General features: G+C 37.7%; 1 protein-coding gene across 5 annotated transcripts in view; it reads right to left on the bottom strand.

The window, feature by feature from the left end:
• kiaa1109 (KIAA1109 ortholog) overlaps positions 1-16,729 on the bottom strand; it is a 285,307-nt gene that overhangs the window by 69,040 nt on the left and 199,538 nt on the right. For 4 of the 5 annotated variants that reach the window (XM_052035089.1, XM_052035112.1, XM_052035104.1 and 1 more), the window contains exons 50-56: positions 13,162-13,212; positions 10,096-10,302; positions 7,870-8,108; positions 5,804-6,048; positions 5,595-5,700; positions 1,284-1,381; positions 614-808 (exon numbers count right to left, since the gene is read on the bottom strand). In XM_052035089.1, the coding sequence (XP_051891049.1) occupies positions 614-808; positions 1,284-1,381; positions 5,595-5,700; positions 5,804-6,048; positions 7,870-8,108; positions 10,096-10,302; positions 13,162-13,212 (1,141 nt within the window). The remainder of the gene's footprint in view (positions 1-613; positions 809-1,283; positions 1,382-5,594; positions 5,701-5,803; positions 6,049-7,869; positions 8,109-10,095; positions 10,303-13,161; positions 13,213-16,729) is intronic. The other variant, XM_052035096.1, reaches the window with a different exon arrangement.

Genomic DNA, 16,729 nt, shown 5'->3' with positions numbered 1-16,729 from the left:
TGGTTCTGGACAGCAAAAACAAGGGCATAGGAGTAACCAGTTTGTGCTTAGGAATGGATGGTTTACATCAAGTACCAAGAAACCTATCGCACTATAGATATGCACAGATTGTTAAATACCAGTGATGTGAATGGAAAAGTTAATTTACAGATATAAATTACTCCCCACTGACAGAAATAACAAGCAGGGCAACTCTTTATTGAATATAAATTGAGGAAAACAAGAAACAAGGAAATGTGTAGAAGAACTATAAATATGTTGATCACAGTTTGTAACGTAAAGAGTACAGAGAGTGGTAGATGAAGTTTGGGATCTGTTGATGGCCACTAGGCCAAGGAGAGATAAGCTTGAACTCCATATTCAAATTAATATATATGGTAACATCTGTCATTTTTCTCTTAAATGTCTCATGAAATATACAGCTTGAGGAATATAATTTATTAGTTTTTCTTTAACCAGTATTTCATCAAAACACATTTTTCTTTTAATATCATTAAGTCACATTTAATGCAATGCAAGTCAGAATATATGTAACATTAAGTGCAATTTACCACATTACAGTTAGTATTCAGGAAGCTAAATAGTTAGTATTATTAATTTGATAAATGTGTACCTGATGTTTAACAATTTGTCCTAATGCCAGGTTTAGATCAACCTGACATTTACCAAACAGTTTCAGATAGCTGCTGTTACGGCCTGCACCTAGCTGCGCCTTAGCTTGGATGCGATTTGAAAGTTCCAGTTCAATAAGTCCAGTCTCTAACCTTACAGCTCTCATGGAAGGAGTAGTTGCTGTAACCTGGATACCCTAGACACAAAATAAACACAGTATAAACATTGAAGCAGATATTTTTCTTACCCCTAGTATTATTCTGCAAGGTAAAATTAAAGCAAAGCTACTAATTGTAAATGATCTGCTCAGTAAAAAAAATAATTGTACCGCTATGCTGTGCTACTTTCACCAAGTCTACCATACATTTCTGTATGGATCCACATCCTTCAGCATAAAGCCATAGGTACAAAAACCAGCTTCTCAGTAGTGCGCAATCTAGGCATTAGTTTCTTTATTGGTGTGCAAGTGAAAGAGGCAGAGGAACCAGCTATTATTTCTGTCACACTAACACCTTGTACATTGGCAGAAGCTGATGTTATTTACATCAGCAAATTATAAGGTAAAGGACAAGAATTTCTTTCCAGTAATTGGTGCTTCTATAATAGGTTTAAAAGTAAATGCAATACAGAATGACTCCTGTACTTAAGCATCAGTGTTTTATATTAATTACCTTAAACTGTAGATTCAAAGAGTAGAGCAAAATTTTGGGCTTTTCTCCATCCATTAAAATATCATGTTCATTCCACAGTGGTATAGGTTGCTCTCCTCCTGCAGATTGATGTTAACATTTAATGTTTGTTACAAGGGCATGTAAATGAAAATAATTTTTATTTAAAACAGTAGTTCACATCATTTTCTATGGAGGGCCCAAGTACAATTTAAGCTGCTTCTGAAGGCCACTCACAAAAAACACGTTTGATATGTTTAGTCAAGTTTGAACACACAAATACCATTTTACTTGCTGCTCCATTCACTGTCACCTCACTAGTACACTCACTTCTGCTCTGTTGCCTTCTCATTGTCACTGCCCTCTTGATATCTCTCACTGCTTCAGTCACTGATCCTTGGTTGTTCCACTCGCCACATTCTGGTAGTCCTTATGACATTTCCCATAACTGTACCCACCAGTAATGTACCCCACTGCTAGACACTGATAAACCTGTACCAATCAATAATGTACTCCAGTGTTATGCTTTGAAAGACCTGTACCCACCAGGACCATGTAAATTTTATGTCCAAGGTCTAGAGCTGGATGTGGAGTCAGGCTAAGAAGGTTGGAACTCACCTAACATGGTCCTTGGATATATTTTCCTGAATATCTAATTGGTCTCTCTCTGGTCTAGGGTTGGTCCCACTGGCAAGCAGGCCCCCCAAGGCCTGTCACCAAGAAAATGGGCTAGAAGGACCTATGCTGTGAGCCATATGTTATACAATACAGATTGAAACTGCACTAATTCAATTTACTAATGCTGTACAAAATGTGAACACTCAAATGGAATCCCTGGTAATCCATTTCCTCAATGTTCTCAACTGGCCTGCATCTTCTGATGCGGTTGCATCCACTATCCTTCTTGAAACCTTTCCACAATTATTTGGTTGGTCAGGACCAGAAATACCTCACTGCATTCTTATTTATCTAGTCATAGCGGAAGAATTTCCCAGTAATATCTGCTCTGCCTGCACCCACAAATCACCACTGATGTCCCTTTTGACTTCCTTATGTGTTCTCAACGTGTTGCCTTTTGTTACGGACTCAGTGAATGTCCCTTTAAGATAGAGAGTGTGTGTGTGGGGCGTGCTTACGTCAATAGAAGATAAAGGACGTAATGACGTTGTTGAAGAAAGCAGAAGAAGAAAGGGGGAGAGAGAGAGAGAGAGAGAGAGAAAGAGAAAGAGAAAGAGAAAGAGAAAGAGAGAGAGAGAGAGAGAGAGAGAGAGAGAGAGAGAGAGAAGGGAGAGAGACACCAGCCTGCTAGTTTTCTCTATCGATGGATGAGAAACAATAGCTGTGTCTGCCACTGAAATCCATGTATGGAAGTTGGAAGTAATCCGGTGGAGTTCACTTTGTTGCTGACCTGTAGAAGGAAACAGGTATTTGTGTGTGGACGACCACGATTCGGATGCTTTTCGGGGTGAGGAAGTCACTACCGAGTAAACACTGAAGTGTCGTTTGGGTTCCATCGTGGAACATTTGGATTTCGTATTTACTCTCTCTATGTTTCTCTACGTCTACGTCTTATCTTCAGAGAACGGTGGTTGTTGAAGAAACCTTTGCTCATGTTTCACCTTATGGCTTGCGGAACTGAACTTTAAGAACCATTCCTGAACTTGGAGTTTGGGACTTTGCCACACACACACACACACACACACACACACACACACACACAAAGAGTTTAGTTTTAGGGGTTAACGTTCAAGGTTTAACATTTTTGAATTCTAACATACTAACATTTTTACTTTTATTTTACGTATTATCATAAGTAGTGATTAATAAAATAGTTTTTAACACTGAACCATGCTCAGTGTGTTTCTTCTGTTGCTGGTTCGTGACACTTTCAGCAAACATCCTCCTATAACAGGTTGCCAGCTTCCAAAATTACTGCTATGACACCCAAATTTAACTCACCACCACTTCTTTTGCAACTTCTGCTTTCTCCAAATTGTAAATCTGTATGTCCCACATCCACCACTAGATATGCAGAAATTTCCTCCAACTAAATATTGGGAAACCAAAACCACCATATTTGGTTCCTCTCACAAACTTAGAATCTACTCATTAATTCCAATTCTCCCTTTGGCAACTGGTCGAAATTCTTTACAATATTTCTTTTACAATATTTTTCATTAATTCCAGATAGAAAATACAAAGTACATGAAACAAAAGAAAAGACAAAATGTTACAAAATACATTGTATTGAATCACAGTTGAAATCACAATACCTCATATTGATAAACAGAAATGATAACTAATTAATGTTAATACATTGGAATAATTTTATTATAAAAAAAATCTAAACCCACTACCAAGACCAAAGCTGTCTGGTTAAAAAAAAGACAAAATAAAGCCCTAAAGACATAATAGTATTAGCCAATATCTGTACTTTAAGCACCAAATCAATGGTTTTGAAAGTAGTTCAAAAAAGGTCCCCACAATATTTGAAAGTCCAGATTAGATCCAGAAATTGAACAACATATCTTCTCTAAATTTAGATATGACATAACATCCCGTAGCCATTGAACTTCAGTGGGGGGGGAGTAACTTCCTTCCATTTAAGCAACACAGCCCTCCTGGCTATAAGAGAAATAAAGGCCAATATGTGTAAGTCAGAAGTCTCCAGAATTATATCTTTTTCTCCAACAATCCCAAATAATACAGTTAAAGGATTTGGCTTAAAATTTCTTTTAAAAAGCACAAAAAGGTTTGAAATACCTCTATCCAGTATTTTTTCAGACTCGGACATGACCAAAACACGTGAATTAAAGAAGCCTCTCCATTATTGCATTTAGCACAATAAGGAGATATATCCGAATAAAAACGCGATAACTTGTCTTTGGACAGGTGAGCTCTACGGACCACTTTAAATTGAAGGAGGGAGTGATGCGCACATAATGATGAAGTATTTACCAATTTAAAAATTTCATTCCAAGTTTCCTCAGAAATTGAAATCTGCAAATCATGTCCCCAAGCATCTTTAATTTTGTCTAAAGGAGCCTTATTCGTTCCTGATAACCTACCATAATTCTTAGATATTGAACCATCATAAAAAGGCTTCAAATTAAAGATTGCATCTAGTAAGTTCTTATCAGGACTTATAGGGAATGTATGTACTTGAGATTGGAGAAAGTCTCTGATTTGCAAATTTTGAAAAAAGTGAGTTTTTAGTAAATTATATTTAATTGACAATTGTTCAAACGTTGTGAAATTTCCTCCAACAAATAGATCCTGAAAATAAGTAATACCCAATCTATCCCATTCAACAAGAGTATTCACAAACTGCAACATACTAGACCCAGAATTACACCTTTACAATTTTACCTTCATAACAACTTCTAAGCTGATATTCTGAGATTCTCAATTTTGTAGCAATCTTTATTGTCATTCATAGAATCATAAAATTATCATGACATAGATGGAGGCCATTCATTGTATTGACTCCATGACAGCTCCTTTTATAACAATCATGACTGTCCAAATTCCCCCTCTCTTTCCTTACGAACTGCAAATTATTTTCCCTCAGCTGCCAAGTCCTATCACTTTTACAGGCATTGAATGCCAATATATGTAAAGAAAACTTTTCCTCACATCCACTTCATACATTTTTATTTAAAAGTTTAAATCTGCGCTCCTAATCCCTGAACAATCTATACATGGGAATAGCTTCCCTTCATCTATCCTATTTCAATCAGCTGTGAGCTTGCACATATCTATTAAGTCTCCTCTTGACCTTCTTTGTCGCAAGGAAAATAACACCAAATTAATGCAGTTGAAATCCCTCATTCCTGGAACCCTTATGGTAAAGCATTTTGGCACTCTTCATATCCTTCCTAAAGTGAGGTGACATACCCAACGAGGATGTCCATTTTGAATGTTTAAAAAAAAATTAACCTGCTCTCAGCTCCGCTCCATATTGAGAACCACCACTCTTCAACCATGACCACCTCTACAAACCCGAACCTTGCAACCCAAGCCACAATCTCATCTCCACATCTCCCGTTCTTCCACCATCATCTCCTGGAATATGGAAAGCCCCACTCAGACCACCACTTATTCTCTTCTCCCACCAACTCACCACCTCTACTCCCTTCAAACACCAGTGCCACCATATTTTCAGTGACACACTTCAAATCATGCAAAGGAAAACAAATTGTAGTGGTCGACATATTGAGTGCTACTGAATTTTACTTTGGTGGTAAGGTCGCTGGCTCGATCCACAAACACTCTTTCGATTAATTTCAAGCCATAATGAAATTTATTGCATACCTGATACTTTCTGAATAACTTCATTGACCTCTTTCATGAAAACTTTCTGTAAAAAGACTAGCTGATTCAAAAGGTCTGTTGTCAAGTTGTGCTCAAAAGAACCAACCTGCAAACAAACAAGCATAATCAATACAGATGAAGGAAATTTCTTGTTTTTAAACATAATTTACTAGTTTAATATAAACAGCATTTTCTAATCACAGGCATACCTCAGCAACGCATCGCAAATAGTTTCCCTGTAGGTAGTTGCCTTGTTTCAACGGGAACTCATCTGCATTCCAGGACTTGTCTGGGTGACAGTCATGCTCTTCCATGATGTATTCGCCAGACATGGTAACTTGTGGTAGGTTAAGGCTGGCTGATGGAGGCAATGCAGCCACATCAACAGGTGTTACTTTGGACTGGAAGCGCAGCCTGTGACTGGGCAGCTCAAATGTGAACCTTGTTTGGGCTCCTAGTGAATAGAAGAAGATATGTAATAACAGAATATTTACATTGGAGCTATGACAGCTTTAACTAACTGTTGCTGGTAATTACATAACAAAGTCCACTGAAAACAAGAAGGAAAGACGAGAGTTTAACATTTTTCCATTTGGAGAACATGCAGTGCTACTACCACCTGTATATGCCTCAGTGATCACACACCTTTTCATGCATTTGCCTCTTATTCCCCATAACATACAATGTCTAACTGAGATTCAAGTCTTGACACAACGAAGACATGAGGGAAACAGTCTTATTCAAGCTTTAATAACATATGAAAATAGTACTAACTCCCATGTTTCCTCAAAAGTTACTGCACCATTTTATTCAGATGACAGCAGTTCAAATAGCCTTAAACTATTCATAGTTTTCCTGTGCTTTCTCTCAATGGATTAGGACAGGGAGCTGTTCCAAATTTCAGCAGGATAGTTAGGCTGGCTAGGAAGTGGAGTAATGTGATCTGCATGTGGGTGATTAGTGACAGGGAATTTTAAGATGGGGATGCAGACAGATGAATTTTAGCTCTCTTCCCAGTTACTTTCCCATCCACATACAAAACTGAAAGGTTCTAGAATGAGAAATGGACAGAATAGGAAACAGTGGCACAGGTCTATAAGCTCATCATATATGCAGATACTGCAATGCAAGTATAGTAATAGAAGCAATCGTGGGATCAGGATGTGGGGGTCAGGAAGCAGAGAATGATAAGTGAGCAGTTTAGGATGAAGGCAGCAGTGTTTCAGAGGAGGTCAAATTTATGAAGGAGTAAAATGGGAGGCTAGTAAACTAACAGTTGAATGGTGCAACATGGAGGCACAACAATATAGATTAGGGCAGCAACAGATGAGTTGAGACAATGGCACAGGAGCTAGAGGGAAGTAGTAGCTAAGGAACAGAGATTGTGAGAGATTATGTGACTGATTTCCATCCTCAAATTTAAGTTGGAAAGAAATTGGGGCACTTCGAGAACTAGATGCCACACATACAGCAATGGCAATAAAATATTTAAAAATTAACATTGCTTACATTTTTAAGTATTTGTATGAAGTAAAGCAATGAAAACATACATACATAGAATTTGATATTTACAGGACCAGATGGTTGACTACACAACCATGGCATTGTACACTATAAAAGCCCATTTAGACCTCATGTAAATCAGATCAAGATTTTCAATACATTTTAAAACAAAACTGAAATTCACATCAGTTCAGCTGACTTCCTTGAATTACTGGGTGAAAAGTTACTTGCTGTTGACTGGAAATAGTAATAGCTTCACCATCATTACAATCACAAAATGTAGTGTTATGAATTAGTTTTTAAAACAGGTCACATAAAGGATAATACTGTACACGTTGTACATTCAGCTCTATGAGTTGTAATTGAATCTAAACTGATGTAAAACCTCCACTTTATTATGTTCCAAATCTGTTCAATAAGATCCAGGCCACTGAGTTAACTTGCACATTGAATAAGTACAGCTTATTTCAATGAAACCCTACCAATTACAATTCTAAAAGAATGACAAGCTTCATAAATTTTCTTTCAATCCATTAGTCCTATAATTACTGATTCCACTCACATAAACTGACACACTACTTTAGAGGCAAGTTTAATTATAACAAACAAATGTCCTTGGCAGTGGTAGTTTGACATTTTCACTTATTGATTAGAAAATATTAATTTTTCAAAATCTTTAAGATTCCGATCAGGAATATAGCCAAGCATCTTGTCAAAATTAAAAGATTTGCACACCAATGCAATCCTTTTGAAGACATTGACACACTAGTACCTGTCATTCCATGGCTTTTCATCCTGCCCATTTTGTATTCTGCTTTAAGAGATGGTAGTAATGCAGCGCCAATGGTGATGCCATCCAATAAGGCACTAAATTTAAGTACAATTGGCTTCTTCTCCAATCCCTCTGGCAGCTGAGGAAATTCATTTGTTTCAACAGGAGTTTGATTGACACTTGAAGGTGGCTTCTCAGAGGGTTGGGGAGTAGAAACATCCTCTTTCGGCACTGGTATGCTATATATAATAAACAAAAGAACATCTGAGTCTTGGCAAAGGGATCTAAGTAATATTTTATAACTTTGTTTTTTGAAAAGATTTTATTGCTAAGGTATATTTGAAAGACTTTTTAATGATTTTGAAAAACCTCAAACACATTTTTACTGCTACCATGAAATAATGCTAACAAATGTTGATCATTATTTCTTCCTAACATTCCATAATTAAATCTGAACCAAACTTATCATTTCTGCAAGACAGGTTTAGTTTAGAAAATGAGGACAAGTTGATTATTTAGATATTTTAATGGATGCACTGTTAGGTCAGTTAACTGATGACAATATAATGGTTAATCACCTTCCTTCCACAGTCAGCTTTAGATATTCATTCAGAAAAGTACTATTGAGGTTATACTCTGTAATTATCTGTCTACATCTATTGGCCATAATTTGGATACGAGTTTCAACCTACAGTGTGGGTAATCCAACCATGGCCCATCATAAGCTGTCCAGTTATTCAAACAAAAGGGACGTGTTAAAGCCATGGAATGTAGGTCAGACCTGGTTGCTAAATCTGAAACCAAAAGGAGAATGCTGGATATTCCCAGCACATCAGGTAGTGGTTGTAGGGAGAAAAAGGCCGAGTTAATATTACAAATGCAACACTTTACAGCAGGCATTTCCAGCATTCTCCTTTAGTTTTCAGGTTTGGCATCAGCTTCGACTGTATTTCACAGCTTTATGATATCCCTTTGTTTTGTTTTTCCTCCCTAAGTTCCCTCATTAATCTATTAACCAGATAACTCTGTAAATGTTAGAACCAACTGATCTTACATAACCAAGATATTCCCTTTGTCTGATCCATTCCTTTTCTCCCCTCACCTCTCTAAAACTTAAAACTAACTTGTTTTCCAATCCAACTTTAAACTTGAACTTTATTTCTCTTTCTACGGATGTGCCCAACTTGCTGCATATTTCCAGCATTTTCTGAGTGCATTTCAGATTTCCAGCATCTGCAGTTTTTTTTTTGATTTACAACCTGTTTATTCTGAACAGTCATTTTAGAATTATTGGTATGTCTCTGGGTAGGAGTTAGAAACTATTGATGGCAAGGACATTGGGCAGAAAACAGGCCTTGATGTGGCAAACTTCAGATTGGTTAGGGGTTATGGATGACAGTGTTTAGTCCTTTTATGAAGGGCATTCAGCCAAACCAAACTAAATAAGCAGTAATCTGGACAGGTCCCTGGCTAAGAAAAGCTCATCTTGCTCCCTGTTTTCTTACAAAAGGATGGTTCAGTTGAGAAGGTGTATCTAAATCACTGATTGATTTAAGGGACTTCACTGCCCTTTACATCCAACACAAAAGCAGAATCTAAGCCAAAGAGATAGTTGACAATTTAGAGCCATGCTTACCTTTGCTTAACAACCATGACCAGCTCAGGAAGATGAGCAAGAAGACAACAACCATAACTGTGAGTGGTTTCTCTGCTTATTAACCACCACATTCCTATCGTTTTGGTTTGTATGCCTGTTTTTTGCAACTATAGCCTGTTACTTAATGAAAGTTGTTTCCTCTGTGAGGCACTAAACCACACTATTCTCCAGCCATGTCCAGCTGAGCTACATCAAGATGAAGTTAAAATCTTACAAGGAAGCCAAGGTCAGAATGGAACCAGCACAGAGGACTGAGGTAGCGAGCAACCAGAAGCTCGGGGCTCACGCAATCTGCATTTGGTCACTCCAGTGTAGAGAAGAACACAACGCAAGTAGTGAACACAAAAACCAGATTGACTGTAGTACAACTAATTGTTGCTTGTATTTGAAAGAATTACAAGTTAACCATTAGCAATTTGGCCACAAAGATGGTAGAAAGCAAATGACATGGACTTGTCAACAGCTAGCAAATCTTATTTTTACATGTGTTCATAATCCACCAATGCAGAACATTACCTTACATAATGCACAGTGCATGAACTCGAGTTTTATTTTTACAAACTGCTTACCCTGTTGATGGCTGACGAATCAGATCAGAAATCTGTTTGGAGAGTTGGTGAGAGCTCCGAACCATCATGCTATGTAGTGTAGCAGGATGTTGTGGGATATTGATGCTGATTGCTCCTACTTTTATAACCATTGTGTTGTTGGTCTTCAGTCCTCTCTGGGCACTGTAGAGAGCCTGAGATTTGGCAATACTGCATTTAACTACAGTTCTAGAAAGATAAGCAAAAGACATTAAACCTTCAAAATCTATCTACCAATGATACGGCAAACATCAAACAAATGTAGAATTGTAATGTGTTATACCATAGAAACAGACCAATTATCTCATCAAGTTTTTTTTTCACAAGCCATCTAACCCAATCACGTTCCCATTCATTTCCAACAAACTCTTCTCTTGAATCAACAATCATATTCCTTTTAAAAGTATTAATTGATTGCTTTAATGCAGAAACTTGTAACAGCACAGTCGCTTTTCTGTTTGCCCAGAACATTGAGGACATTTTTTCGAACCTGCCCTGTAAATGACATGCTAATTTTAAATATGCATTTTTGTTCTTTTTTTTGACCCAAGAAAATAATCCACCAAAATTCAAGTTACGTAACCCTTCATAACAATACTTTACAATCTTTCATCTTCACTTGTAGCAAGCAATGTCATAACTTTGCGAGTCTGAGTAACAGTTATTGGATGATGTCCTAGTAAGTAATTCTACCTTTACTATTCCTCCTATCCCTTTAATAACAACTATAAAACAAGTCACCATTACTAACAAATTAGATTTCACAAACTTCTGGTATCCGTGCTGTATTTAGCCTGAACACAGTTGCCAAACCCACAAAAGCAAAATTGCTAAGTTGGTGAAAATCGCCTTTACAAATCCATCAAGGTGCTTCCCTGCACCACTCCCTCCCCAAAACTGGCACACTAAAATGTGATCTGCACAATTCCCAAAAGCAGATACTTGCAAAGATTAGAGCTAGCATAATATTGCTGCAAGGAATTGTGCAAAATTTTTCAAGTCTTTAAAAATACTCTCTAGCACAACCACAGCAATTAGCCTCAATAGAGAGAGTGGAAAACAAGGGGGAAAGAGGAAACAGATGTATCCATGCGTCTGGCTGCAGACCACTCCCACCAATGATTACAAACATGCATGTTCTAAGGGGTCTCATGCAACTGTGAGGCAGGCAATGATCCGAGTAGTGATCTCTGCAGTGGGAAGCTGCTGTAGGCACCCAAACTCAGAAATGAAGAACTGCTCTGCTGCATAAGTAGATCTATAATCAGCCATGCAGATACAAGAAGAGAGCAAAACTTCCAAATGTCAGCAGAGGGCCTTTAGTGCATGTGTGGTTGATGACTCGGTATTGGGCTTGAAAATGAGTGAAAAATGTAAGTGATTGCTTGCACATTTTTTCACCAATTTCAGTTGTTAATGAACAACCAAGCAATGTGCACACTGACGATGTCATCACTTGTGTGAAAGAAGCCAGGAATATAACACCTATGCTAAGGCAACTGATCGCTGAACTCTCATGTCTGTCAGACAACTTCCCTTCAAGAAATTTCTCATGCAGTACAAAAAAAAGTGGCAAATTTCAATCTGAACTAATCATTAAGCCAAGGTGGAAAATGAAACAGGAGAAATTATACAAATATTGTGTGCTCGTCTTCATGGAAATAAGAGTAATAAACTCCTGGAAATGGTTGTGACAGCATCTCTAGTGTGAAGGACGAGATGAAAGAAATTAACATTAATAAGAACTTATGTAGGAATTAATGGATTGAAAGTTTATAAATCCTCAGGACCTGATGACTTGCATCCTGGGGTTTCTAAAGCAGTGGAATGAGAAGGGGTGTGCTGAGCATCATCTTCAAAAATTCAATCAATTCTGGAATCAATTGATTGGAATGTTGCACATAATTTTTTTTTGAAGGCAGGGAGAGAGAAAAAAAAAATTGGGGAACTACAAAACAGTTAGCCTGACATCAGTGGAAGAGAAAATGATATCTATTGTTAAGGACATGATACCAGGGCACTTAGAAAATATTAATAGAACTGGGCTGTGTCAATATACAGTTATGAAAACAATATCATATTTAACAAATCTGAGTGTTTTGACATTGCAATTGGCATAAAAGATAAAGGGATGTGGAGTATTTTGTCTTTCAGACAGACTTTGACAAGACACTACACAAGAGTTTATAAAACAGAATTTGTGCCTACAGAACTGCACTTTATGGTTAAGGAGGGAGGATTCATCAAAGGAAAGAAAACACAGAATAGGAATAGCAGGATATTTTCAGGTTGGGAGGGTGTGACTAGTAGGGTGGTGCAGGTACGAAGGGCCAAATAGTGTTTCTCATACAGGTGACCTCCTCATTACAGTCGATCGGGTAATGGAAATTCACCTTTCAAGAATTCACAAATCATTACCCAGAAGTTTGAGATAAGGAATAAAATTCTCTCTCATGGAATTTGTGAAAAAATACAATTTATTTTTCACATAAATTCCTTGTTAGAAAATTGTGATATGGACCATTTTCTAGGAATACAACATCCCATAACATGGGGTTCACCTGTACTCTTAATAAATGTCAACAAATCTAACTTCATACATGATTCTAAGGTCAGCACTAACCTATGCATGAAATTATTCTAAATTTACATGCATTGAGTGCGGACTTGCATACATCTCTATTTAATAGATCAAGAAATAATTCACACATCCTTCATCAAATTAAACTCCAGAACTGCAAATCAGATTAGGATTATATGGTTTACAAACTGTACAAAAAATAATGAAAACATCTTTTCTTAAACTCAATATATAAAAAGTCAAAACTACAAGTTAGTTCCTCCATCAAAATCTTACCATTAGTTAACTATTAAAAAATTTCTGTCGAGTTTCAATGCAACAAACCACAATATTTAAAAGAAATCAAAATATCTTTCCGAGGATTGATTTAAGCATAACATTACAACATAATATTGGAGAAGAATTATATTTTTTTATATTTCTGCTAAGTTAAAAATGCAAGCTGAAATCATGCTAGTTTAACATACAGAAATTCTTGTTTGACTGTACTTGTAGGTGAAGTAGGAAAATCCTCCAGCCTATGCAAGATGGTTGTAGAGAAAGCAAGAAAATAAAAGAAGAACAAATGAAGTATAGACATTCATGCATAAATCTTTATTCAAGCAATGGAACCCTTAGTATGCAGATTTGCTTCTATTAATATGCTAGTTATATCTCTCAAAGTCTCAGTGAGATACTTAAATTTGAATGGCAAAGTTGCATCATGCGTGGAGTGGAGAATGCAGAATATTCTATGGAATCTAGTTATCAAATGTAATGACCAATTTTTTTTGACTACAAGACCACACAGACTAAGGGTTGCCATAGCAATAATAAAAGAACAGTAAATTTATAAATTAAGAGGGACTATATTAGCACACAATTACAATAAAATCTATCAACTCTGTGCACAAAGCAACTTATTTTTTTCAAAGAATAATCTGAAACTTAAAGCCATAATGTGTATAATAGATTTAAAAGAAAATATGCAAGTAAGAAAAAGTTAGATTTAAAATAAAGTGACAACATTAAATAATAGTTTGGGAAACATCCAAAACTCTATCCCAAGTAAAAGGCTGTGCTGATATAACAGAGTAGAAGTCAATTGCAGAGCCACTACTACTGAAGTCCAGAAGCTCTCATTTACCATTTCATTACTTTATTTCATTGATAATCCACCACTTAAAATTGTCATTAGATCAGTGATATTAAGGATTTAAAACAATTCATATCCATTTACAATATTATTCAGGAAACTGCAGCATAGAATCATGTAGCATGAGAGGTTGCACACTGAATATTTTTGCAACCTAATTTTCTGGAATTAGGGCATCTGAGAAATGAATGAATGGTTAGACCAAAGGTATATCTCCTTAGTTGAGGAACAGAGGAAAGTAAAATACAGTTACATCTGGTACAGAAAATCAAATGAAATTGAATTGACGAGAAAGGGTAAAGAGAGAAATTAAGAAGCTAGGAAACCTCCAGCCACATGTTAAAGGGGACAGGATATTTCTCCAGTCTGGAAAGTTATTATTTGGCAGTCATTATTTAATACAAGCACATAGAAGCAAGGAGCATACCAAAAGCATCCTTGTGACTTTGAAAGCCAAAGGACAGAGTTAATCCTTGAGGAACCTTACTGTCAATAACATATCAATCTATTGGCTCCTTGATTTTATGTACATTCAGCATATTCTGTTTGTCTGCTACAATGGGGATTGGTGCAAAACATTTGAATATTCTAACAATTTCCATACTTGCTATATTTTCTTCTGCCTCTATCTCTTGGGAAGGCCAATTTATTTTTGGCACTCTCTGTTTTCAAATACTGCCGTAAAAACAAAATATGTGTTATTAATTTCTAGAATTAACACTGTGGCAAGTAAGCAAATCAGTCAAAATCCAGCCTGTTCTTAAAATAATCGTGATGTTTGTGGAGGACAATTTAATATCAGAATGAAGCAGACAACAAATGCCACAAACCACTCTGAAGTGACTGAAGGTTCACAACTCGGCATTGTATCTTTTAATTCACTGCTACAGCAAACTGAACCCTGTGTATTTCTACATTCAGGGACTCACTATCATGCAGTAAGTGCCCAATCACAGCTTTTCCAGCAGATTTCAATGATGAAGAACAAGACTTCATAACAAATAAAAATGGTTTAATTTCCACTAAGATCATATCAGAGATACCCAAAGTTCTTACGTGGTTCATCATCATCCATGATAAAATACCCTAACAAAACGATTGTTTCCATGCTCTGCATCACTGAATACTGGCTAAAACTGATTATGTATCACAAAAACTAAGTCTTTGTTGGGCATTAAATAGGGAAGAAAATAGAAACATAGCATACAGAATAATGGACTGCATATTTTGTTAGGACTCTCTTTAATTAAAATCTTCCTTTGAACTACCCAAGTGGACCAGCGCCACCGATGATTCAACTGGAATAGATTCAACACTAACCCCAAAAAGGCACTAGAAGATTAGGAGGTGAAGTTTATTAAAAATTAATTAAATTCAAAAATTCAAGATCTGAATCTATTGATTACTGAAGACTAATAATTATTGCAATCACTACTGGGATAAGCTCTGCAATGATGGTCACTTGCACTGTTACTTGCGCAAAATGCATATGCTGTAAAATGTGCTGCTAGCAATAGTTCCCTGCCCATTCACTCGTGTCCCTCTTACTTTCTCTCAACTGAGTTCATATCTGTCTGTATCCATGGTTTGGGGTGGGGGGGGGGGGGGGGGGGGGCGGGGTGCAGGTTGTGGAAAATATAAAACTATTTCAGTAACTATCAACAACCTAGTTGAGAAGGCGACTGAAACTGAACAAGCCTCAACTATTACCCGCAATCAAACCCGCAGACAAGGGTGATGCTGTTGTAGACTGGCAGACTGACCTTTACCTTGCCGAGGCCAGACGTCAGCTCTCAGATACCTCCTCTTACTTACCTCTCAACCAGGACCCCACCAAGGAGCATCAGGCCATTCTCTCCCGCACTATCACTGACCTCGTCACTTCTGGAGGTCTCCCATCTACAGCCTCCAACCTCGTAGTTCCCCTACCCTGCACTGCCTGTTTCTACCTCTACCCAAGATCCACAAATCTAACTGCCCTGGCAGGCCCATTATTTCTGCTTGCTTCTGCCCTATGTGGCCTCATATCTTAAGTCTATTTTGTCCCCTTGTTCCAGTTCCTTCCCACCTACATCCGTGACACTTCCCATACTCTCCATCACTTCAACAACTTTCAGTTCTCCAGCCCTGACTACCTCATTTTCACCATGGACATTGAGTCCCTGTATACTTCAATCCACTATCAGGAAGGCCTTAAGGCTCTCCACTTCTTTCTTGACAACAGACCCAACTAGTTCCCCTCCACTGCCACCCTCCTCTGTCTGGCAGAACTGGTACTCACCCTCAACAACTTCTCTTTCGGCTCCTCCCACTTTCTCCAAACCAAAGGTCTAGCCATGGGAACTCACATGCACCTCAGCTACGTCTGCCTTTTTGTCAGCTACATAGAACAGTCCATGTTCCAAGCCCTCACTGGTAACACTCTCCAAATCTTTCTCTGCTACATTGACAACTGCATTGGTGCTGCTTCCTGTACCCATGCTGAGCTCATCAATTTAATCAACTTTGCCTCCAACTTCCACCCTGCCCTCAAATTTACTTGGTCCATCTCTGACACCTCTCTCCCATTTCTTGATCTCTCTGTCTCCATCTCCAGAGTCAGATTATCTACCAACATCTTTTACAAACCCACTGACTCCCATGGTTACCTTGACCTCTTCCCACCCTGTCGCTTGTAAGGATGCCTTTCCCTTCTTTCAGTTCCCCTGCCTCATCTGTTCTCATGATGAGGTTTCCCATTCCAGGATTTCAGTAAACGGGTTTCCCTTCCACCACTATTAATGCAGCCCTCATCCGCATCCCCTCCATTTCCCGTACGTCTGCCCTCACCTCATCCCCCCACCAACATAACAGGGATAGGGTTCCCCTTGTCCTCACAAACCACTCCACGAGCCTCCATA

This window comes from Pristis pectinata, chromosome 2, assembly GCF_009764475.1.
Source record: "Pristis pectinata isolate sPriPec2 chromosome 2, sPriPec2.1.pri, whole genome shotgun sequence".
Classification (NCBI taxonomy): Eukaryota; Metazoa; Chordata; class Chondrichthyes; order Rhinopristiformes; family Pristidae; genus Pristis; species Pristis pectinata.
Note: the sequence above shows the minus strand (reverse complement) of the source record. Positions and strands in the feature narration are given on the sequence as shown.